Genomic DNA, 22,893 nt, shown 5'->3' with positions numbered 1-22,893 from the left:
GTTATAGACAGTTGTTAGCTGCCGTGTGGGTGCTGGGGTTTGAACTTGGGTCTTCTACAAGAAGAGCAAGTGCTCTTAACCCCTGAGCCATCTCTCCAGCCCCAACTTTTAATTTTTCATCCTCTTGCCTCCACCCTCAAATGCTCGGATTACAGGCATAGGCCATCATGCTCTGTTTATGCAGGGCTGCAAATGGGATCCAAGGATTTGTGCATGCTAGGCAAGCACTCAACCAACGAACCACATTCCCAGCCTTCCCTGAACACTTTCAAGCCTAGTTTCTGTAAATGGGAATAGCACAGCAGTCTTCTGGGGTTGAAGAGGAAGGTCAGACAGGCACAAAGTGCATGGTGGCGCATACCTGTAATCTCAGTACTTGGGAGGCAGAGGCAGTTGATCTCTGTGAGAGAGAGGTCAGCATGGTCTACATAGTGAATTCCAAGCCAGTTGGGGCTACAAGGAGACTCTGTTTTAAAAAACCAACCAAACAACAACAACAACAACAAAGAAGGGTTTACAGATCAAGAAGCCAAGGGTCAGAGAAGCCAAAAAAAAAAAAAAAATCTCCTGTTTATATATAGCTGACCAGGGCTGGGCCTGAGCAAGGGGTGGGGGTAGGTTGAGCACTTTAGTAGTTACTCGACGATGCACCCCTCAGCCCTAGACTCATGCTCAGGACCTGCAGTTGCAGTCTGCTGCACACCCCCCCACAGGGGCTTCATCCTTTCTAGCCTTGTGTGACTATATTTGACCAGCCATACAGAGGCCAGAAGCCTGGGCCCAGCCTGCCTTTCTCCTCTGACCCAAGGATCCTTGGGTGAGCTCTGAGCAAGGGCTCAGATGTCACCAAGCATCCAATCTCACCAAACCTCATTCACCAGCCTCCCTCCTCGCTCACCTTGGAGCTGGATGTCTTGGCAAAGCTGAGGGCCTCAGTAGTGAGGGAGAAATGGAGTTTCTTGAAGGAGGAGGATGTGAGGGGGCCTTTGCCCTTGGTCCTGTGGATGAACAGTGGTCCCTCTTTGACCAGCGGTACCTGCAAGTTCAATGTCTGCTGCAGGTCCAGCTCTGAAAGCAAACAAGAAACGGTGGAAGGAGACTGGTAAATCAAGCCCGGGAGAGGACAAGGCTGGGGGAGGAGATAATGTCAACTGCTGCTAGAGACAGGACTATAGACCCAGGGGCAGAGCACACCTGAACAGTCCTAGGCAGAGGTGAGTGGGGCTAGGAAAGACAGAAGCACAAGAGGGTGGAGCCATGGGATGGGGGCTATGAAGAGGCTATGAAAGGTGGTGGGATAGCGGAAACATGGACTGGGGACCTGGGTAGCAATGGGTGGGTCTTTGAGAGAAACAAGAAAGCAGTACGTGGAGGCATGAGTTGGTGGGCGGAGCCAGTGGGCAGCAGTAGGGGGGTAGGAATTGGAGATCTGGGTAATGATGGGCGGGGCTTTGGGACACAAGCAGCAATGGGAGGAGCCATGGGCAGAGGGCAAGGTGAACAAGACCAGGAGGCTGTGGGCAATGGTGGGTAGTGTCATAGATTGGGAGAGGGGAGGTAAGCAGAAACAGGATGCTGTGGTCAGCAGTGAGCAGGGCTGTGGGTCCAGAGGTAGAGCGAAGAGGGCTGGGTAGCTTAGCTGGCAGAGTGTTTGCCTACTAAAGACAAAACCCTGGGTTTTGAACATAGGCCTCGGGCATGACATTGTTAGTCCGTACCTTCTTTTTCTTCTATGCCCACGAGCTTCATGATAAAGTCCTTCAGCTGCGTCACACCCTGGCGCACGGTGGGCTGCAGTGGCTCCATCCATGCTTCTTTGGCCCTGGAAACTGGCGTATCCATGTTAGCCACATTTTGGACCGCCTGGTGGGGGTGACAGCAAGATCAATGAAGCTTTGGGAGTTAACAATCCAGTCACTGCACCCCACCCCACCCTAACAATAGAGATGGAGGCTGAGCACACAAAGGCCTATCCTGGACCCCTGGGGGATCAGAGATACATGGATCACAGCATCTGACAGTCTGGGCACCTGATAACTTGAGATCAACCTTTTTGCCTTCCTCTGCGAGGTTATTATTAATTATTGGAAGGAGACTGCAGGTCAGAGGACTACTTGTGGAAACTGGTTCACTCCTTCCACCATGCAAGGCCTGGGGGTCAAACTCAGGTCGTCAGGCTTGGTTAGCAGTTATCTTTACCCCCTGAGCCACCTTGCTGGCTCTGCATGTTTAATATGAATGTTGTGCTACTCTAAGGGCCCCAGCCTTGTGCTGGGCAGATAGATACAGGCTTGAGAATAAGGCTTGAGCTGGGGCTGGAGAAATGGCTCAGTGGTTAAGAGTCACTGACTGCTCTTTCAGGAGACCAGGGTTCAGTTCCCAGCACCCACATGGTGGCTAACAACTCCAGTTCTAGGGGATCCAGTGCCTTCTTCTGGCCTCCACAAGCATTGCACGAGATGGGTACACTTAAAGGCACGCAAGCAAAATATTCATACACATTAAATAAATAAATAAATTTAAAAGACAAGTTAATTTTTTTTTTTTTTAAGACAAGATCTTACTATGTAGCCCTGGCTGACCTGGAGCTTACTATGCAGACCAGGCTGGCCTCTGGAGTCATTAAAGGTGTATGCTAACACATCTGGCAAGGCTTGAATTGGAAGATTTCAGTTCACTACACAGACCTTGGTGCCTTATCCACTGAGATGGAGCTCACTGAAGGTGAGCATGAGAACACTTTGAAAACTGCGCAGTGCAGAGCCATGGTGAATGAAAAGCCTTGCTGCAAAGCCTTCCCACTGCCAATCAGGGCCACCGTGCAGGGTTGGCCAGGGCCCCTATGCAGCCCAACTGGCCTTCCCTCCCCATCTCAGGCCCGTACCTTGGCCAGCAGGAGTAATGTGCGGCTGGTGCGGGCATCCGCATGCCGCTCTCGCAGGTGGAAGAGTCTGGGCGACATGATGGCGGGGGAAATGAAGCGCAAACACAGGAAGCTGGTGACAGCGATGAACGGCACGTTCTGGAAAGGGGAAAAACGTGGGGGCTGTACTTCCTGTCGATGCCCTCCTCCCTGTTGACTCATTACCGTATCTCCTGGATATCTGCCTTCCAAGGCCTGCATTTCCCAGGGTTCCCTTTCTCCCCTGGGCCTCGGTCCTGCAGACCCGGGCCGCACCTCGTGCTGGGCATTGGGGAAGCGCTCATGCACGCGCCGGAACAGCTGGCGGAAAGTGGCGCGGACCACAGCTGGGCATGCGCGAACCGAGCGACATATTGCGTTCAGCAGTGCCCTCAAGTGGGCGCGCAGCGTCTGTGCACTCTGCTCCAGCACTTCAGACTCTGTCTGTGAGCGGTGCAGCCCGGAGCACCTGCATGGATGGAATTGGTGGATAGAGGGGTCAGCACCTGCATAACAGTGCGGAAAGAAGATAGAGGAGACATGGACATAGACAGAAAGAACCATAAACACTTGCACACAGAGCCTGATTCCCCACAGTTACACAGCCATGAATTAACCCAGCCTCACCCTACATCCTTAACTTCCACTTTGCTGGGGTCCAGCTCCACGTACTTCTTTTCTTCGAACACCCTGTCAATGATGGGGCCCAGGACGCCATGCAGATACTGCATCCCTGCCACCTGGGAGCCACCATAAACCACACTAATTACCATGCAGTATCTGCCCAGGGTTGGACCAGATGAACAACCTGGGTGACTCAATGCACTGCTTCTCCATGAACGAATGCACACATACATGTGTGAATGAATGCATGTATGAATGAAAGTATGTGCGCATGCATGAATAAATGCATGCATACATGCATAAAAGAGTGAAAAATTGTCAACTATTAGATGACCATGCCACCTTACCTTCAGAAAAGATTCCATGGATTTTGAGGCCAGAGAGTTGCTACGGAACAGGGTGTTGGCCTCACCTACAAGCAGAAGTTCCACTGGGTGGGGAGCTGGGACAAGGCTTTGGGGGCAGAAGGAGGACCTGGGACCTCTGTGTTGTAGTCTCTAAGTGGCCCCTCAGTAAAGAACCTCCTTAACTCTTCCCAACTGTCCCACCTCTACTGTTTGTCCTTTCCCTCAACTCCTTTTGTTTGGGGAGGGAGCTGTCAACCTGTTGGGGAGGACACCCTCCACCCTGCCTGGGACAACTCTTCTCAGGTCTCACTAGTGCGGCCCAGCTCCAACTGGAAAAGCAGGTCCAGAAAGTCCTTGGCCAGCCCCTGTCCCAGGAAGAGCTTGAGCAGGTTGGTGGCCACCTCCTGGCGACACTCAGCACTAGTTGTCTCCTCAATGATGGGGATCAGCTGCCCTGGGTCCTGTTGGAAGCATCAGGGAGAGGCAGGATTGGGAGAACCACAAGGAAACCTGACTCTTCCCAGTGTCAGAACCTCAGAGCACCATGGGAAGGTTGGCTGGGGGCAGGATGGGGCTCTGGACCACTGGTTATCTCCTTCCCATCCCCAGGAGTCTGTTTGCTATTCTAGAGAATGGGTTTGGGACAGGTATGAACTGCTCTACAAACCAGGGAGGCTTCCAGTTTCCCCCAGGGCCTCCTCACCTGGGTGCCCAGTTTCACCTCCCGGCACAGCAGCTGTACCAGAGGCTGGTAGCAGCTGGATGGCAGCACCGTCTCATCCCGCAGCCGCACCTCCAACTGCAAGGAGCCCAGGTTGCCCCTGGAATGGGAGGTCTGTGATCTCTCTACCAGGAACCCAGTATCCCAGACCAGGACCCAGTATCCCAAACCATGCCCACTCACACTGCCTTAGGCCTTTTTCCCTTGTGATTAGCTTTGTGTTATCCCTGCTCTGTCCATCAGCTGCCCTGCCCACCCCCCAACACACCCAGATTCACCTTTCTGTCTTCTCTGTTTGGAAGATCCTCCCTGCCTTGGTACCCAAGGAATCCCCATACATCTTCAAAGCCTAGTTCCCTGCTGCCTCCTGACTCCAGTGGACCACTGAACTTGTGGGTATGCCAGGCTCTCTGATCCCAAATCTATAAACTCCTAGGCAACAACGCCGTTGCTTATACTCTTTATCTAGAAAGCAAATGCCCATCCTGTCAGGAAAACTTAGATTCAAGCAGGTTGGGCAACTCAACCTAGTAGGTCTAACTGCCAAACTTTCTTATTACTACTCATCTTGGAGAGGGCACTAAGGCTCAATGATCTTTATGGCTCCCACTGCCCTCCACATGCCACGCTGAGAAAGTCACACCGTTTGGGACACACCCCATGTACTGAAGCCATCAAGAGTGTCCTGGGATGCTTCTATGCCTTGGGATGGACACCCCTGGCCACCTGTCCCTGCCCTGTAAAAAGTACAGATTGGGGATATGGTGCTTTTTGCAGAGAGATCAGTCTAGGCATGTGAAGAAAACAAAAATAAGAAATGAGGAGCTGGAGAGATGGCCCAGTGGTTAAGAACACTGGCTGCTCTTGCAGAGGACCTGGGTTTGGTTCTCAGCACCCACATTGCGACTAACAACTGTCTGTAACTACAGTTCCAGAGGATCTGATACCCTCCCCTGGCCTCCACATGCATTGTATATATGTGGTACACTTACATACATGTAGGCAAAACACTATACACATAAAAATAAGTAATTAAGAAACAAGTCAAACAACTTTCTATGTGGGGCTGCCAGATTGAACAAAATAAAAACACAAGACACGGGGCCAGAGAGCTGCCTCAGCAGTTAAGAACACTGGTTGCTCTTGCAGAAGACCCAGGTTTGATACCTAGCACCCACATGGTGGCTAACAACGTCTGTAACTCCAGTTCCAGGAGAATCCAATGCCCTCTTCTGATTGCTGCAGGCATTGCATGACACAGGAGCACTTACACACATGTAGGCAAAACAATTCATACTCGTAAAATAAAAATAATAGGGGGCTGGAGAGATGGCTTAGTGGTTAAGAGCACTGACTGCTCTAGCAGGGGACCCGGGTTTGATTCCCAACATCTACATGGCAGCTACAAACCATCCTTAACTCCAGTTCCAGGGGAATCTGAAGCCCTCTTCTGACCTCTGAGGCATTGCACGACACGGGTGCACTCACATACATGCAGGCAATACACTCATACACATAAAACAAAAATAATTAATAAAATAAAAATTAAAATTAAAAAAAATTTTTAAAAACACAAGACACCCAGTTAAAGAACTTTTAGTATAAACATGACTTGACTATTACATAGGCTTTTTTTCCTTTGAGACAAGATCTCATCTTGTAGCCTCATGCTGGCTTGGAACTCTAGAATCTCCTGCCTCAACCTGGGATTACAGGTGTGTGCCACATTGCCTGGCTTTCATGGTCATTTTGTCACTAAAAAAAATTCATTGGAGTTGGGACATAGCTCAGTTAATAGAGTACTCACCCAGCATAGATGAATCCCTGGGTTCCATCCCCAACACCGCATAAACCTTTCATGGTTGGTGCACGTCTATAATCCTAGCACTCAAGAGGTAGAGGGAGGAGGATCAGGAGTTCAAAGTCATTTTTTTGGTCAAATAGCAGGTTCGATGCCATCTTGGGCTACATGAGATGCTGTCTCAAAAAAATTATTATTTATCTGAAATTCAAGTGTTTGGTTTTTGTTTATTTTGACTGGCCTCAGGTGACCTAGTATTCACTATGTAGACCAGGCTGACCTCAAACTCACAAAGATTTGCTTGCCTCTGCATCCCTAGTGCTGAGATTTAAAGTTATGTGCCACCACAACCAGCTGAAATTTAGTTTTGAGATAGGGTCATGGTATGTGTCCCCAACTAACCTTCAATTCTAGATTGGAGTGCTGGGATTACAGATGTGTGCCATTGCACCTGACTTCTGGTGTCGTGTGTGTGTGTGTGTGTGTGTGTGTGTGTATACAGAGCATGTGTGACAGTCAGAAGACAACATAAAAGAATTGGTTCTCTCTTTCCCACCATGTGGGTTCTAGGGATGGAACTCGGGTCCTTAGGCTGGGTGACAAGTGCCTTTACCCACTAAGCCATTTTGCCAGCGATGTGTGCCATTGCACCTGACTTCTGGTGTCGTGTGTGTGTGTGTGTGTGTGTGTGTGTGTATACAGAGCATGTGTGACAGTCAGAAGACAACATAAAAGAATTGGTTCTCTCTTTCCCACCATGTGGGTTCTAGGGATGGAACTCGGGTCCTTAGGCTGGGTGACAAGTGCCTTTACCCACTAAGCCATTTTGCCAGCACAAGGTGTTCTGGTCTTGGACCACAGAACTATACGCACAACCATTTTGTGTATATAGTTGATAAAGACATAACAATTTTTTTCTTTTGAGACAATGTCTCACTGTAGCCCCAGCTGGCCTGGAACTTGATATGTAGATCAGGCTGGCCTCCATATCAAAGAGATCTGCTCTGCCCCCCCCCCCCAGTGCTGGGATTAAAGGCGTGGGCCACCATGCCCGGCCCCCATTTTGCTTTTTATATGGTAATGCTATCCTGGGAGAATCTTGAGGAAGGAGGGTTCACAATATGGCCCTGGGACACTCTTTCTAAGGATTTGAGGTCTACAGGGAAGCCCTTAAAGGAAAAGAGTCTGAGGATTCTTCTAGAAAGTGCCAGAAAGTACAAAGCAGGAGGCTCATGCATAACTTTTAGCTCAGAGGACAGGGATGTGTGAAAGGGGAGGAATAGGGTCCTACCTGGATGAGGAAGATGCTGGTCTAGTGGGAAAAGGGTGAAGGGCACATGGGGCTGTGTACCCTTGGCTTCTGACCAACGAGCTGCCTGTAGCCATTTTGTCACAGTGCCCACCCCAGGGCCCGCTGCTGGCACTCACTCGCCCCTCCTGCTTTTGGATTGGTCAGGCTGCAGTCGGAACCATCCTTCTTCCTGTTGGGCTGCACGCAGTCTCTGGACATTGACGACAACCTGAGGGATGGTCAGACAAGGGCTGGGACATGCAGGTTACCTCTTGGCCAGATCCTGCTCTTTTTTTTTTTTTTTTTTGGAGCAGGGGATGGAACCCAAGGCTTCATAGATGATAGGCAAGCACTCCACTGCTGAACTATACCCCCAGCCCCTCATTGGGGGGATTCTAGGCAGGTGCTCTACCACTGAACTATACCCCCAGCCCCTCATTGGGGGGATTCTAGGCAGGTGCTCTACCACTGAACTATACCCCCAGCCCCTCACTGTCAGATTCTAGACAAGTGGTCTACCAGTGAGCCACACCATCAGCTCGCAGTGACCTTTTCCTTCCTTTCTTCCTTGCTTTCTTTTTTTGAGACAAGGTCTCATGTAGCCCAGGCTGGCCTTGAACTACTGATCCCCCTGTCTTCACATCCCAAGTGCTGGGAACATAGGTGTGCACCACCTGGCTTGATTTTTCACTTTTTGAGACACTCACTATGTAGCCCAGGCTGGCTTAAAACTTGCAGCAATTCTCCTGCCTCAGACTCTCAAGTACTGGGAGTGCTGCCATACCTAGCTTACTTTTTATTTTGAGACAGGGTCTTCCTAAGCAGCTTGGACCGGCCTTGATTTCACTCTGCAGTGCAAGCTGTCCTTGAAATAATGCTTCTTGCCTCTGCCTTCCAAATAGCTGGGACGACAGGCCTGAGCCACCAGGCCCTAGCTTTAAGTATTGTTCTCCTCAGGTCGAAGGGTACCTTGCAAGGGTCACAGCTCACCAGTGAGAGGGAGCTACTATTTAGAAGGCTCTTAAGTTTTTCTCTCTGGGAAAGTGGAGGATGGCTTGACAGGAATGGGCACCTGGTGCTGTGGGTGGTGGGTGGAGCTTGGGCAGGTGGGGCTTGGGGCTGACACTTACTTTGCCTAGGAAGTCATTCTTGCTAACCAGATCCCAGTCCCAGGCCTCCACGAACAGCGCCTTTGGGGATCCCTCCTCCAGCTCAAATTCAAATGTCTCGTTCCAGCGTGGGTAGCAGGATTTCTTTACCACCTGCCCAGAAAGGGGGAGGCAGGCATGGGCATCAGTTCATAGGGCTTTCCAGGACTGGAAAATGGCAGTGCTGCCCCTGGTTTTGTAGGAACAAAGGTAAAAACTTCTGGGTCCAGCCAGAAGTGGTGGGGCGAGTCTGTCACCCCAGCTACTCAGGAGGAAGAACGGGTCAAAGTTTAAGGCCTGCCTGGGTTACTAAGTGAGTTCTGGGCCAGCCTGGGCAACTAAGTGAGACTATGCTTCAAAAATAAAAATGGAAATGGGCTGGGAATGTGAGTCGGTAGTAGAACACTTGCCTAGACTCCCTCAGTGAGGGGCTGCAGGCGTGGCTCAGTGGTACAGTACTTGATTTTGAGAGGCTAAAATTCAATCTCTAGTATTGGAGAAAAACTTCCTAAGACATCATACACTTCACAAATGGAAAAACTGAGACCCAGAGTGGGCAAGGGACTTGTCCAAGGTCAAACAGCAAAACAGACTGCATTGAAGAGCCAGATCTCGACAGGCTCCCCCAAACCTCTGCCACCAAGATAGATATTCAGAGAGATAATAAAATCTGATTGGAAGTTGTTTGTGAGTCTACCTGTGCCCACCTGCACTGCTCCAGTCCACCAGTCGGCTTACCGAGGTCTCCTGGGTCCGGCCATTGTAGTGTACTCGGACAAAAGGGTCAGATGCACCATTTCGGTCTTTTGAAGCTAAGTCTCTGGTGGTGGGATGGAGATGGGATTACTGGCTTGTTACCTGAGGCCCCGCTCCTGTAGCCTGTCTTCACTGCGAGGTCACCACAGCAAGCTAGGAATGCCTGGGCTTATCCAGCTGTTGCACACTGGCTTACTGAATGACAACTCTCCCCTTCCCCCACCATGATCATTCGTGGAGTCTTGGAGGGAAGGGGGAGCTGGGGGCCTGTATTTTAGTGTTACCCATCTTGATGAGTGGGGATGGTGTTTGAGAGAAGTGCCAAGGTCCCACGGTTGGCATTGTTTGCAATACAGTGCCCAGACAGCCTGGGGCCAGGCAAGGATGAGGAGGTCGATGGAGGTGGGCAGGGGGAGCTGACTGAAAGGGAGAAGGAACAGGATGGACTGTGGCTCTGCCAGTTCTCATGGCTCCAGTCTCAGAGAGAAAATAAGCTGGGGGCAGCCACAGGATGCCCAAAGTGTCCATCACGAAGCACACACCCCTCATTTACCAGAGAGGTCTCTTCCTCCCGGACAGGCTAATTGCCCTAGGGTTGGGGGGAGTACACTCCACTTCCTCTGCAGAGATGCCTGGCTTGGGACTGACCACTGGTCCCAGGGACAGACTCTAGGGAGGAGCCTGGAGCCAGAAGGGAAGGCGCCTCTCAAGGAGGGTCTGAGTCACACCCAGGCCCAGACAGAAGTGGGGCCAGTAGCTAAAAATACCCTATAGTTGGGGGCTGGCTCTGTCACAGGTGACTCAGGCCCAAGATCCATCCAGGTCACCGTCTCATCACCACACACTGTCTGGACACACCAACATTTTCCCTTCCGACCCTATGGAAGACCATACATAAACACATACACACACACATACACACACACACACACACACACACAAGCATCAACACACATATATAAGCATATATACATACCATGCACATACACATCTCATGACAAACATATACACAACATGTATATATACAACACACATCCACACATCCACATATACACATACCCACACATATACAGACATACCACACACATCCTCCAGGCCCAGTTCATATTGAGGGTAGCTAAAGGGAAACCTAGCACCGGGACACTGGGGTGGTCTGAGTACAGTTGAAGGTCACCCACACCCCAGTTCCTCTTCTGCTCTTTGGGGTCTACAGTTCCACCTTTAGAACAACATTTCTGGCTAGACATGATGAAGTTCCTTGCAATGCCATCACTTGGGAGGGTGAGGCAGGAGGATCCTGAGTCTGAGGCTAGTCTGGGTTACTTAAAAACAAACAGACACTTGTGAGCAGAGGCAGGTGGATCTCTGTGAATTTGAGGCCAGCCTGGTCTGCATAGCAAGTTCCAGGTCAACTGAGGATACAGGGAGACCCTGACTCAAAAAGACCAAAAACAACCAGCCCCCCCGCCCAATCAAAAGAGATTGGGGCTGGAGAGATGGCTCAGCGGTTACAAGCACTGGCTGCTCTTAGAGAGGTCCTGAGTTCAGTTCCCAGCACCCAGATGGTGGCTAACAACTGTCTGTAACTCCAGTTCCAGGGAGTCCAACACCCTCTTCTGGACTCCATGGGCACTACACAACTCAGGTGCACTTACATACATACAGGCAATATATTCATACACATAAAATAAAAATAATGTTTCTTTTGGTCTTTTTGAGACAGGGTCTCCCTGTAGCCCCAGCTGTCCTGGAACTCACTATGTGGACCAGGCTGGCCTTGAACTCACAGAGATACGCCTGCCTCTGCCTCCTGAGTGCTGGGATTAAAGGCATGCACCACCATGCCCGGCAATAAAATAGTTCTTTAAAATCCCACAGAGGTGGGTGTGATGGCATATGTGTTTAATTCCAGCATTTAAGAGGCAGGTGTAGGATATCTCTGTGAGTTTGGGCTAGCCTGATTTACATAGCAAGCTGGGGCTAGAGGGACCCTATGTCTCAAAACAAAAAGATGGGGAGGCTGGAGATGTGCCTCAGCTGCCATTGCTTGCCCTGGGTTTGATTCCCAGCACAGCAGAAACCCAATATGGTGACACGTGTTGCGCCAATAATCTCTGCATTCAGGAGGTGGAGGCAGGAGGATCAGAAGTTCAAGGTCATCCTTGGCTACATAGTGAGTTCAAGGCCAACCTGGGTGACATGAAACCTTGTCTCAAAAAAGAACATTCAAGGGGTTGGAGAGACGGCTCAGTGGTTAAGAGCACTGGCTGTTTTTGCAGAAAACTCAAGTTTGGTTCCCAGCACCCACATGGTGACTAACAACCATCCCTAATCCAGTTACAGGGGGATCTGACAGTCTCTTCTGGCCTCCACAGGCATTGCACATATGGATTCATGTACACACATGCAGGCAAAACACTCATACACATAAAATAAAAATAAAGTTTAAAAAAATTCAAAAAAAGAAAATTCATGTCAAAACAAAAGATCACCTGTTTCCTGAAGGCCACATTTCAAAGAGAGGACACCCAGGCCATGTCTCAGAGTCAAGACAAGCAACCCTTTTCTTTGAGAGCAGGCTTGGGTGAGAGGAGGAGGGAGAGGAGGCCCAAGCCCTACAAACAGGATCCCTACTTCCCCCTCCCAGCCCACCTCACCTGGCCTGCAGCACAGAACAGCGCAGTCGACTGGCACGGATCCCTGGCACCACTTCCAGGCGCAGGTGGATCTCACCCTGCACCTCCTCATCCGGGTCCACCTCTGTCAGGTGCGTCCATCCACTGAATCCTGCAGGGCTTCATGTCAGCCAACCTACCCTCCCCACACCCTTCATCCTAAGACCCACCAGACACCCCATGGCTCCTTCATCACCCCTTTGAAATCCTCTGAGTATTTCCAATGATGTATGGGGAAATTGAGGCTCAAAGGTGGGCAGGAGTTGGAAAAGCTGAGATTTACTTTTGTGTGTGTTGTGTGTGTTTGTGTGTGCATGTGTGTTTGTGTGTATGTGTGTGTGTGTGTGTGTGTGTGTGTATGGTGTATACAAATGTGTGTGTGCATGCGGGGGGTGGGGGAGGGTTGTTTGCCCAGGCATATGGAGGTTAGAACAGGATGCTGAGTGTCTTCCTTAATCACTCTCCATCTTTTTAAAAAAGACTGTATAAGCTGGGCATGGTGGCACACACCTTTAATCCCAGCACTGGGGAGTCACAGGCAGGCAGATCTCTGTGAGTTCAAGGCCAGCCAGGTCTACATAGTGAGTTCCAGGCCAGTTGGAGCTACAGGGAGATCCTGTCTCAAAAAAAAAAAGACACAAACAAAAAGATCGTATGTGTATAAGTATTTTACCTGTGTGTATTTAAGTACACCACATGTGTACAATGCCTGCAGAGGCCAGAAGAGGGCATCAGATCCCCTGAACTTGGAGTTACGTGTGATTGTTAGCCACTATTTGGGTGTTGGGAACCAAATCTGGATCCTCTGCAACAGCAGTCAGTGCTCTTAACCACTGAGTCATCTCTCCAGCCCTCCCTCCACCTTATTTTTGAGGTTGGCTAGTGCACTCCCAGGATCTGCCTGTCTCTGCCCCCCACCCCCGGGGCTGGCGTTACAGTCACAAGTGGCCATGCCTGGCTTTTATATTCTGATTCTGGGGATGTGAGCTCAGGATGGCTTGCTTTCACAGCAAGTGCTCTTATGCACTGAGCCATCTCCTCAATCTTTTAGTTTTTGTTTTGATTTTGATTTTGATTTTTTTGGTCTTTTTGAGACAGGGTCTCCCTGTAGCCCCAGCTGTCCTGGAACTCACTATGTAGACCAGGCTGGCCTTGAACTCACAGAAATCTGCCTGCTTCTGCCTCCCGAGTGCTGGGATTAAAGGCATGCGCCACCACGCCTGGCTCAATCTTTTATTTTTATTTTTTGTCTCAAACTCGCTATGAAGCTGAGTATGACCTTGGACTCCTGATCTTGCCTCTGCCTCCCAAGTGCTGGGATCACAGGTGTGTGCCACCACATTCATCTTGAGATTGGAGTTTTAGTCAGTGCCCCAGGTCCTAGGCATTCACTCTGGCACCAGACTCTATTTGGAGCTCCAAACTCCCACAGGATGTGCAACTGCTCCCCTCTGTCCTTGGTTTTCCCACCTTAAAAGATAGGAAGTGGTGGGGGGCTGGAGAAATGGCTCAGCAGTTAAGAACATTTGCTGTTCTCCCAGAAGAACCAGGTTTGATTCCTAGCAACTACATGGTGGCTAACAACCATCCATAACTCCAATTCCAGGGGATCTGATGCCCTCTTCTGGCCTTTGCAGACCATTGCATGCATGTGTTGCACTTATACACATGCAAGCAAAACACTCATACACATAAAATAAAAATAATAAATAAATATTTTTTTAAAATAGGACAAGGGACCGGGCATGGTGGCGCATGCCTTTAATCCCAGCACTCGGGAGGCAAAGGCAGGCGGATCTCTGTGAGTTCGAGGCCAGCCTGGTCTCTGTAGTGAATTCAGGCCAGCTGGGGCTACAGGGAGAGCCTTTCTCAAAAAGACTAAATAAATAAATAAATAAATAAATAAATAAATAAATAAATAAAAAGACAAGAGCTGAAGAAATGGCACAGTGGTTATGAGCACTGGCTGCTCTGGCAGAGGACCTGGGTTTGGTGTCTAGCACCTACATGGCAACTAACAACATCTGTAACTCCAGTTCCTGGGGATCTGGCACACTCTTCTGGCCTCCTTAGGCATTGCATGACATGGGTGCATTTATAAACATGCATGCAAAACACACAAAATAAAAATAAATAAATAAATTTAAAATAGGAGGCTGGTGGCTCCCTCCAGGGTGCTAGAAGGAAGAGCCTTAAAGGGCAGATGGGGGAACTATAAGAGATGCCCCCGCCAAAGAACAGCACCAATGGGGCCCCTAGACTGCTGGGGCTGTAGCAGGGGAGGTCACTGGCCTGGCTGTGTCAGAAGGCTCCGTGAGTCAGCAGAGCCTGCCACCCCCTCATCCCCACCCTGTCTCACAGACAGGAGCAGGTGTGCGCTGGGGCAAGAGAGGAGAAGGGTCAGAGGCTCAGGTGGCAGAGCCCAAAGGCACCCAAGAGCTCTTGGGCTGAGCCATCTGAAAAGCCTAGAGAAATCAAGACCTGTCTGGGGTCACTCAGTTAGGCCGTGGTAGAGCTGACACCTCTACCGATGTTCATTTTCTGGAAATAGTCCAAGTTGACCCTGCAGCCTGGAATAGCATCAGGCCAACTCCTCAAGCTGAGAGGAGAGGACCCTCACAGAGAATAGGAACTGGATTGAGTGGAAGGAGTGCCCAGGGCTAAGTAGACCAGTGGGAGAGTGGGAGGTGGACATCTTACCCTTTGGGTGAGAGGCCAGGGTGTCCCTTGTGAGGCAGACCTTCCCAATAACGTCGTCCCGGCTATGGGTGGAGAGAGAGTCCCAGTTGGGCTTTGGGACCAGCTTCTGGGAGCCCAGTGACTTCACTCCTACAAACTCAGTCCCCACCCTCGAGGAAGCAGTCTAACAAAGCAGAACCCAGGATGCTTGTACAGGCTGTTTGTAGATGCTCTCATAGGTACATGACATGTGTCTGCATGTGAACTAACACAGGCCAAACTCATGTCCTCTGCATGCCCGTTTCATAGCTTATGTCCCATGCACACCTGTGCTTATATACATGCACACATGCACATGCATACATGTGTGTGCACCATATGTATACATACACACAGCTCAGCCCTGCCTCTTCCTGGTTCCTTTGGATACCTCCCCTTCACCCCGCCCCCCTGGTATCTAGGCTACAAAGAGGATACAAAGGGACCAGCAGTCACTGCAATGGCCACATCCTGGCCCAGTTTCGGGGCAGGACAGACTCACCTAAGGGCATCCTCATCCATAACATAGAAAGACACAGCGTGGAACGTGGGGGGTAAATGCACTTGATACTCTTCACCCCAGAAGGGGCACAGGGTCTTCCACACGGTGGCTGTTCTACAGGAGAAGACCCCTCAGCACGGGCCCAAGCCACACCCACCTTCTTTGCATTTTGTACCCTAGTAGTAGCTTATGGTGGGATGCTTCTTTCCCATTTTCCTTCCCCTCTGCCCTGAATGGGGCATGCACTATTGTACATTTTGGGGAAACTGAGGCCACAGTTGGCAGTAGCTGGCTCCAAGCCATCCATAGGACAGGGGCACTATGGAGATCTCACTCCCAGAAGAGCAGTCAGTCAGCTCATGGGATTCAGCAAGGCACTTGGGATGGGAGGTGAGGCTGCCAGTGGCCCGGATGGAGGCTCAGGGGGTCACTACCTCTCAGGCCATGAAGACACTGTGTCCTCAGTTTCTCTGTATGTAAGGGACAGTCAGAGTCACCATATCCCTCTCCCTGTTTACTGACTGTGGCTTAAATAAAGGCTATGTTCAGGCTTATCTTGCAGATAGAAAAGAGGACGGGGGGCGGTGTTTGTGGGGTGTTCAGCAATAGAAACATCTGCTCAGGTGAGTACTACAGCCCAGAGGTTCTGGTCATGACTTCAGAGACTGGGGTCTGGGTGATAGATGGGATAAGCCAGCAAAAATCAGACCAGAAATCATAGGAGAGTGGCAAGGTGTCTCAGCGGGTTGAAGGAGCTTGCCACAAAGCCCGACAGACCTGAGTTTGATCCATGGAACCCCATGGTGGAGGAAGAGAACCGACTCCTGAAAGTTGTTCTCTGACCTCCACCCCTAATTTGTGGCACACTCTACCCCACCCACTAGAAAAATAAATAAAGGCAAAAAATTATGAAGAAATCATGGAGTTGACAGAAAGGACATCCAGAGCCAGTAGCCTTCTGGGGACAGGCTGGGGTCACCCTGATTGAAGGATAATCTCTGTGAGGCTCTCCCAGGAAGAGCCCCAAATCAGAGCATGGCAAAGTTCTGAGGTCAGCCAGACTTTACTTCCTGTCTGAGTTTGTCAGTATTTTAGGTGTGAGCCCTTGGGCAAGTATATAGTCTAAGCCTCAGTTTCTCCAACTGTAAATGAGGATTATGATACATTATCTGCTGTAGTGAATTCTACCAGCTGATAAAAGGTTCACAGTGGTGGAGACAGTGCTCCATCAAATGACCATGTTGTAGCTGGTCATCAAATTCTCTCGAGGTTGTAAAGTTTGCAAAGATGAACAGAGGCAGGTGACAGATGCTTGGCCACCTGCGGTAAGATGGCCTTTAAGTCAATAATTAGCAAGGTATATTACAGGTGTATTTCAGAGCTAAGAGCTGGGACAGGATGGATGGTCCAGACAGACTAGTGACTCCCAGCACTGCCCATCTCCTGGAGGAGCAGGTGGCTAGGTAAGGGAGGTTAGCTGCCCTCTGCTCAGGTTGGGGACAGTACCTGATGATGGACTCATTGTCCACCTTCACGATGCAGTAGGGGTCACTGCTGCCGGTGCTGCAAGACAGAAGGGGGACGGATGGGGTTGGTGGGAAATGCGAAGGGGACCAGGTTGGGGGTGGGTGAAAGGGAAACTTGCTGGGGGCACGACTTAGGTTGGGGCTAATGGGAGGCCTCCCTGAGGGAGTCTGCGAAGGTGCTGGGGGCCAGGCTGAAGCAAGTTCCAATCTGGCCTGAGGGCCGCGCTAGGGCCGGTTCTTACCAGGCTTGGGGGTAGAGCTAGGCAAAGTGATAGGGTGGGACGGAGGGAATTTTGCTGGGAGGGTCCTGGAGGAGGGACTGGCTGCAGGGAAAGCCTCCTGAAAGAAGAACCACTCTGGGGATCAGGTTTTGTGGCAAGCTGGGGCGGGGACCTGGATGGGGCCTTGAGAGACCATCTCGGGCTGTGGTCAAAGAGGAACTGCTTTCTGGGGTTGGGAAGCCTGCTGGGGTGGGACCAAGACTGTGGGTGGCTTGCTAGGGGCGGGGCTTGTGGAAAGCTTTGGAGCCTAGGCTTAAGGCAGCTTTGGCGTGGATACCGGCTGGGGGCCGGGTCTCTCAGACAGCGGTCTTTCGGGGTCCCCAGAAGAAGGCAGTGTAGACCTCAAGCACCGCCTCCAGGGACTGGAGACCAAAGGCTTCAGAACTCGGGTCCCCACTCTCACCTGGGAGGGGATGATCAAGGAACAGGGCACTACACTTGCTTTCCTGTCCAAGCACAGGGTTGGGGCCGCCCCTCACCGTTCCTTTCCCACCCTTTGCTTCATGTCCAGTCTTCCGCATCATAGTCCAGACAGCTCCTAAACACCCCTATCCTCAATATCAGACGCTAACCTCAATACTCCCCTCTGAGCCTTTACCCCTCAGTCCCTGCTATCCAGAATGCCCCCCAGTCCTCTCCTGTGAGAACCCTACCCTGAGACACAGTTATAAGGGCTTCCCTGGGATCCCCCCTACCTCACTTTGTTCCTTCTTATCCCAGGCACCGCCATCACCTGTCTCCCCCATGGGCTATGAGCTACCTGAGGATGGGAACCATGTCTGTCTCTCAGCACAGGGCTTGGCCAGAGACAAGAAGCAAGGAGTCATTGAATGAATGAATGAATGAATGAATGAATGAAGACATTAATCTATCTTCCTGAGCTCCCAACCCTCTGGGGAAGGTAGGCTAGGGAAAGCAAACCCAGGACCTCCCATCTGTCTCACATTGTGGGGCTCATGTGGTTGTCAGGGTACTGACCAAAAAGAGTGGGTATGTGACTGTCCTTAGAACTGTCCCTGATATCCATAAAAAAGGAAGTACATTTACATGATGGAGGCAGGGGGGAATTCCAACTTCTACTTCCCAGTATTTATTTTTACAGAAGATGAACCCAGGGCTTCATAAATTCTAGACGAGGGCTCTACTACTGAGCCAAGCCCCTCCAGGCCCTCACTGGGAGATTCTAGGCAGGTGCTCTACCACTGAGGCACACCCCCGGCCCCTCACTGGGGGATTCTAGGCAATATTCTACAACTGAGTTATCTCCAGCCCAACTTCCCAATTTTTGAATGAGGCCCTTGGGGCACTGGGTGCCACTTAGGTTAAAAGCCCTCCTTGAAAACAGGAAACATCTACCCAGGCTATTTGGCATCTGCAAAGTAAGAAGCATAATACCAACTCACAGGGCAGCTTCATTGAGTCTACAAGGTGTCTACAAGGTCATAGATGTTGGTGCTATCGTGGCCCCTCTTGTAATCACCCAGGTACCCTCTCTTCCCATAAGATCTCCTCCACCCTAAGCATTCTAACTTGCATCACATCAGCCCAAAGCCGGGGGACTCTAGGCCTGAAGCCATCAGGCCCTAAGTGCACCCCAGGAGCAGAACACATATTTATTTATACAAGGAGGTCAGAGCAAGCATCAAAGATCAGTAACATGAGACCTCTCTGGGTCATCTTTTCTATCTGCAGATGGGTATGTGCACATGTGAGTGCAGTGCCTGTGGAATACAGAAAAAGGGGTTGGGTCCTCTGAAGTGGGAGATGCAAGCAGTTGTGAACTGCCCAACCCGGGTACTGGGAACCAAACTCAGGTCCTCTGTAAGAGCAGTATGTGCTCTTAACTACTGAGCCATCTCTCCAGCTACTGGACTGTCTTTTTTGTTTTCTTTCTTTGAAACAGAGTCTTTCTTTGTAACCCAGGCTAGTCTAAAACTCTAGATTCTCCTGCCTCAGCCTCCCAAGCACTGGGGTTACCGGCATGTGCCATGATGTCCAGCTTCTGCCTGTAATGTGGCATACCACAGGATCCCCTCTGCCCTGCTTACTGTTGCCTAACCTAAGGGGCTCTTGCTTATTGCTGCAAGCTCAGCACTACCTTGCTCAATAAATGAATGAAGGCATGAATGAATGGTGAGGTTCAAGGGGTAGGTAGAAGCTGAGACATAAGAACATAGCCAGGTAGGCAGACCATTGATGATTGGGGTACTGGACCGGGGGGAGGGAGGGGACAGCATCAAGAGTGGGCTGACACCCGGTGTAAAGACCTAAGCTCAATAGTGGTCCTTGATTAGTTAGCTCCTGGGACCTGTCACCTCCCAATTCTTTCTACTCCAATGATACCCTGTGTCATGAACTGCTTCTCCTATCTTTCCTTCCCCAAGATAGTGGCCAATGGCTACTGGCCCGGTCTGGCTACTTGTAGGGCCTCTATATTTAGGGCATTGGCAGTTTCAAGACTGTGGCAGAGGAAGGAGAGGGCAAACCCTGAAATAGCCCTGGGCTTGTCCCTAGGGCCAATGGGTGTGAGAGACAGTGGGTCACTGGTCATCATGGGACTCAGCTTTTTGCCTAGCTAACCCAGGTACCCAAGGATGGAAGACAGTAGAGAGCAACAGGCAGACTCAGAACGCTGCTCATAATGGGTCTGAGAGGAATAAATATCCACAAGGGGATGCCAGGTGGGGTGGCATACACCTGTGATACCAGCTCTTTATCTATCTATCTATCTATCTATCTATCTATCTATCTATCTATCTATCTTCTATCTGGCTATCTATCTAGCTATCTATCAATCATCTACCATCTATTTATTTTTCAGACAAGGTCTTCCTGTAGCCCCAGCTGACCTGGAACTTGCTATGTAGACCAGGCTGGTCTCTATCTCACAGATATCTGCCTGCCTCTGCCTCCCATGTGCTGGGATGAAAGGCCAGTTCCACCTTGCCTGGCTTCCAGTTCTTATATTGGGAGGTGGAGGCAGGAGGATGGTGAGTTTGAGACCATCCTGGGATACACAGAGAGACCCAGTGCCTTAGGGTACAGGCCCTGTCCTCAGTTGTCAGGCAACACACAGGGCTTCCTTTACATCACCTGTGTGCTCCAGAGCAAGAATGGGAGCCAAGAGCCCTTCCCAGGAATTGAGGGTACCAGGAAAGGCTTAAAAATGGAGTTGGAGAAGGACACTGAAGGATGGATAGGAGTTTTCCAAGGAGTTCTAAAAGGGATGTCAGAATGTCTCTAAATGTTAAGGAAGGAGGCTCCAAATGCCAGGAGTGTATTTTTGAGAGGCTTAATATAATTTGCAGGTCAAGGCTGTGCATCCCAGAGGAAAGGTGATTAGATTTGTAATAAAAGGAAAGGGAGGCAGGGGAAGGATTCAGGAGGTGGAAACCACAGGACTGGGTGAACCCTCCTGCTGGGATGGAGACCCCTTCCCTGAGTCCCTGAATTGTGAATCCAGGTAGGCACACGCTCCCAAGAGCTTGTGGAGCCAGACACCAGGACAGGCTGCTGCCAGGGATGAGAAGGGAGGAGACAGACTGAGGGGCTGCTCCTCCTCCCAGCTGCCACCAGCCAGAGGAGGTCCTTATGACCTAGTTTACCAGTACCAGGGGAAGGGAGGTGTTCAGAGGTTGAGACTGGGGGGCGAGGTTGGGGGGAGAGAACTTTCTCAAACTCATTTAGTCCCCACCCAGAGACCTCATTCCCAGTTGGCACCCTCCTCCCCCCATGCACAGAAACCCACCTTGAGACTGCCCAACCCCCTCCCGCTCCGTTCCCATGGCAACTGCCGAGCGGCCTCTTCAGGCCCAAGGGGCCTTGAACTGGAACTGCTCCTGGAGCGCTGAGCGTGCTGGGAGCCCCCGGCAGAGAGATGCCCTCCCTCCTCAGCTGCTTCTGGCTCCTCAGTTTTTTTTTTTTTTTTTTGCAGCCAGGAGCCCACAAAGGACCCGGAGCAGACTTTGAACTCTAGGCTTTTGCCGGGGCGCCCATCTTTGGTTTTATGATTTTCACCTCTCCCCAATATTGGGATTTCAGACACTTAGTTCACAGAAAGGGAAACTGAGGCTTTGCAGCAAAAGCGAGGAAACTCGCTACGGCTGCACACGCAGCTCAGCTCTCTAGAACCTACTGCAAAGGGTGAGACTAGGGGTGCCTAAAAGCTTCCCCAGTCGGGCCAGGGACCACAGGAAACCTTATTAAAGATGGCAACGCCCCGTTGGGAGCCTTGCCACCTCAAGACCTTATTTTAACACCTGCAGCTAACATTTTGTCTGCCATTCTCTGTTTTCTAGTCTGTAAAATGGACCAGTGAGAAAGGCCTGAGAAGGGGCGATTAAAGAAAGGGAGGGTTCCGGCAAAGTCAAGGGCACAAGCAAGGCTTTGTATCTCGTGACCCCAAATCCTGCATCTTGCATTAGTCCTAGGCCCCCTGACCTGGCCTCCAACTCTTCATGCCTGTCACTCCCTGTCCAAATGACCAGCAACGAAGTCCCAGGGACAACTCTTGGAGTACTACGGGTTCCAGAACTACAGAGAAAGACCCCTGTTTTTTGAGGGGCACCCCACCCCTTCCAGCCACACCCTGGGTAGCTCACGCTGCCATGCAACTCCCACACCGGCTGGCTTCAGTTTGTTTAAAACCCCTGACAGCCCCATGAGCCTCTGACTCACTCTCCCAATTCTCTAAACCTCCTGCTCTGTCCCCAACCCCCAGTGACACCCTCTTCTCAACTGTCACCCCCCCCCGTACCCATCGCAAATCTCACTGTCCCCAATTTCCATGCCAGTCCCCCTCTGTGGCCGCACATGCCACACCTTGGAGGGAGGGCTGTGGGGACCCCCCTGTAAAGATCAAGTGTACAAAAGGGGATCCCCGGAAAGTTGGGGCGCCCACCCCCTATTCGCTGCTCACATGTCTTTGGCCGGCAGGTTTTTCCCTTCTATGATGCGGATAGACAGCGAGCTGCGCTTGGCCATCTCGGGTCGGCGACGTGGAAGCCAGGCTGGGAGGGATCAGAGCGCCTGGGTCCCCTCCCCGGGCCAGCGCTCTGATCTGGCGAGGACAGGGAGGGGAGTACGGGAGAGGAGGGATGGCTTCCACTCCATTCACCCCGCCCCCGCCCCACGTGCGGGAGGGAGGATGCTACACGGGGGACCAGTCAGCAGCTGGGTGGCCCAGAGTGGGCGGGGTCTGCGTGGATCGTGGCATGCATTGGCCACCTGGGGTAAGAAGGGCGGGTCTGCACGGAGGCATAGACACTTGCACCCGGAGGTGCCTCCCAGGCCTGAACCGTTGTGGGACCAGGGATTCTAGGATGACTTGAGTGTGTACTCGGGGACACGCGATTTGGGGGTGCCGTGCAAGAAGGTAGGCAGGTGCCCATCAGGCCCGGATCGCGCTGGCCACCGAGTCTGTGCATGGGAGGGCGGGCGTAGCTCGGAATTGGTGAATGAATGAGCACCGGGAAGATTTAGCTCGCTAGGCAGTGCTTGTGACAGGCCTGAAAAGATTTGAGTGAAGGCCAGGGCAGCAGAGAAGCTGACCAAGTCCGAACGAACGGGGTTGTTTTGAGTGTGTGTGTACAGGAGAGAGAG

General features: G+C 51.2%; 1 protein-coding gene across 5 annotated transcripts in view; it reads right to left on the bottom strand.

The window, feature by feature from the left end:
• The window catches only part of LOC103733479 (ras GTPase-activating protein 4), a 32,035-nt gene extending 9,672 nt beyond the window's left edge, over positions 1-22,363 (bottom strand). Inside the window, exons 1-16 of one of the 5 annotated variants that reach the window (XM_008832275.3) lie at positions 22,211-22,363; positions 16,992-17,048; positions 15,486-15,599; positions 14,966-15,027; positions 12,248-12,377; positions 9,573-9,654; positions 8,817-8,948; positions 7,824-7,915; positions 4,577-4,694; positions 4,184-4,334; positions 3,874-3,938; positions 3,530-3,642; positions 3,179-3,371; positions 2,885-3,022; positions 1,719-1,863; positions 899-1,068 (exon numbers count right to left, since the gene is read on the bottom strand). In XM_008832275.3, the coding sequence (XP_008830497.1) occupies positions 899-1,068; positions 1,719-1,863; positions 2,885-3,022; positions 3,179-3,371; positions 3,530-3,642; positions 3,874-3,938; positions 4,184-4,334; positions 4,577-4,694; positions 7,824-7,915; positions 8,817-8,948; positions 9,573-9,654; positions 12,248-12,377; positions 14,966-15,027; positions 15,486-15,599; positions 16,992-17,048; positions 22,211-22,275 (1,827 nt within the window). In that variant the 5' untranslated portion in view covers positions 22,276-22,363. The remainder of the gene's footprint in view (positions 1-898; positions 1,069-1,718; positions 1,864-2,884; positions 3,023-3,178; positions 3,372-3,529; positions 3,643-3,873; positions 3,939-4,183; positions 4,335-4,576; positions 4,695-7,823; positions 7,916-8,816; positions 8,949-9,572; positions 9,655-12,247; positions 12,378-14,965; positions 15,028-15,485; positions 15,600-16,991; positions 17,049-22,210) is intronic. The other 4 variants (XM_008832276.3, XM_017797930.2, XM_008832281.3 and 1 more) reach the window with 4 other exon arrangements.
• Positions 22,364-22,893: the final 530 nt, after the last annotated feature.

Source organism: Nannospalax galili, unplaced genomic scaffold (assembly GCF_000622305.1).
Source record: "Nannospalax galili isolate Female #2095 unplaced genomic scaffold, S.galili_v1.0 scaffold675, whole genome shotgun sequence".
Taxonomy (NCBI): Eukaryota; Metazoa; Chordata; class Mammalia; order Rodentia; family Spalacidae; genus Nannospalax; species Nannospalax galili.
The sequence above is the reverse complement of the archived record's forward strand: the minus strand, read 5'-3'. Positions and strand labels throughout refer to the sequence as shown.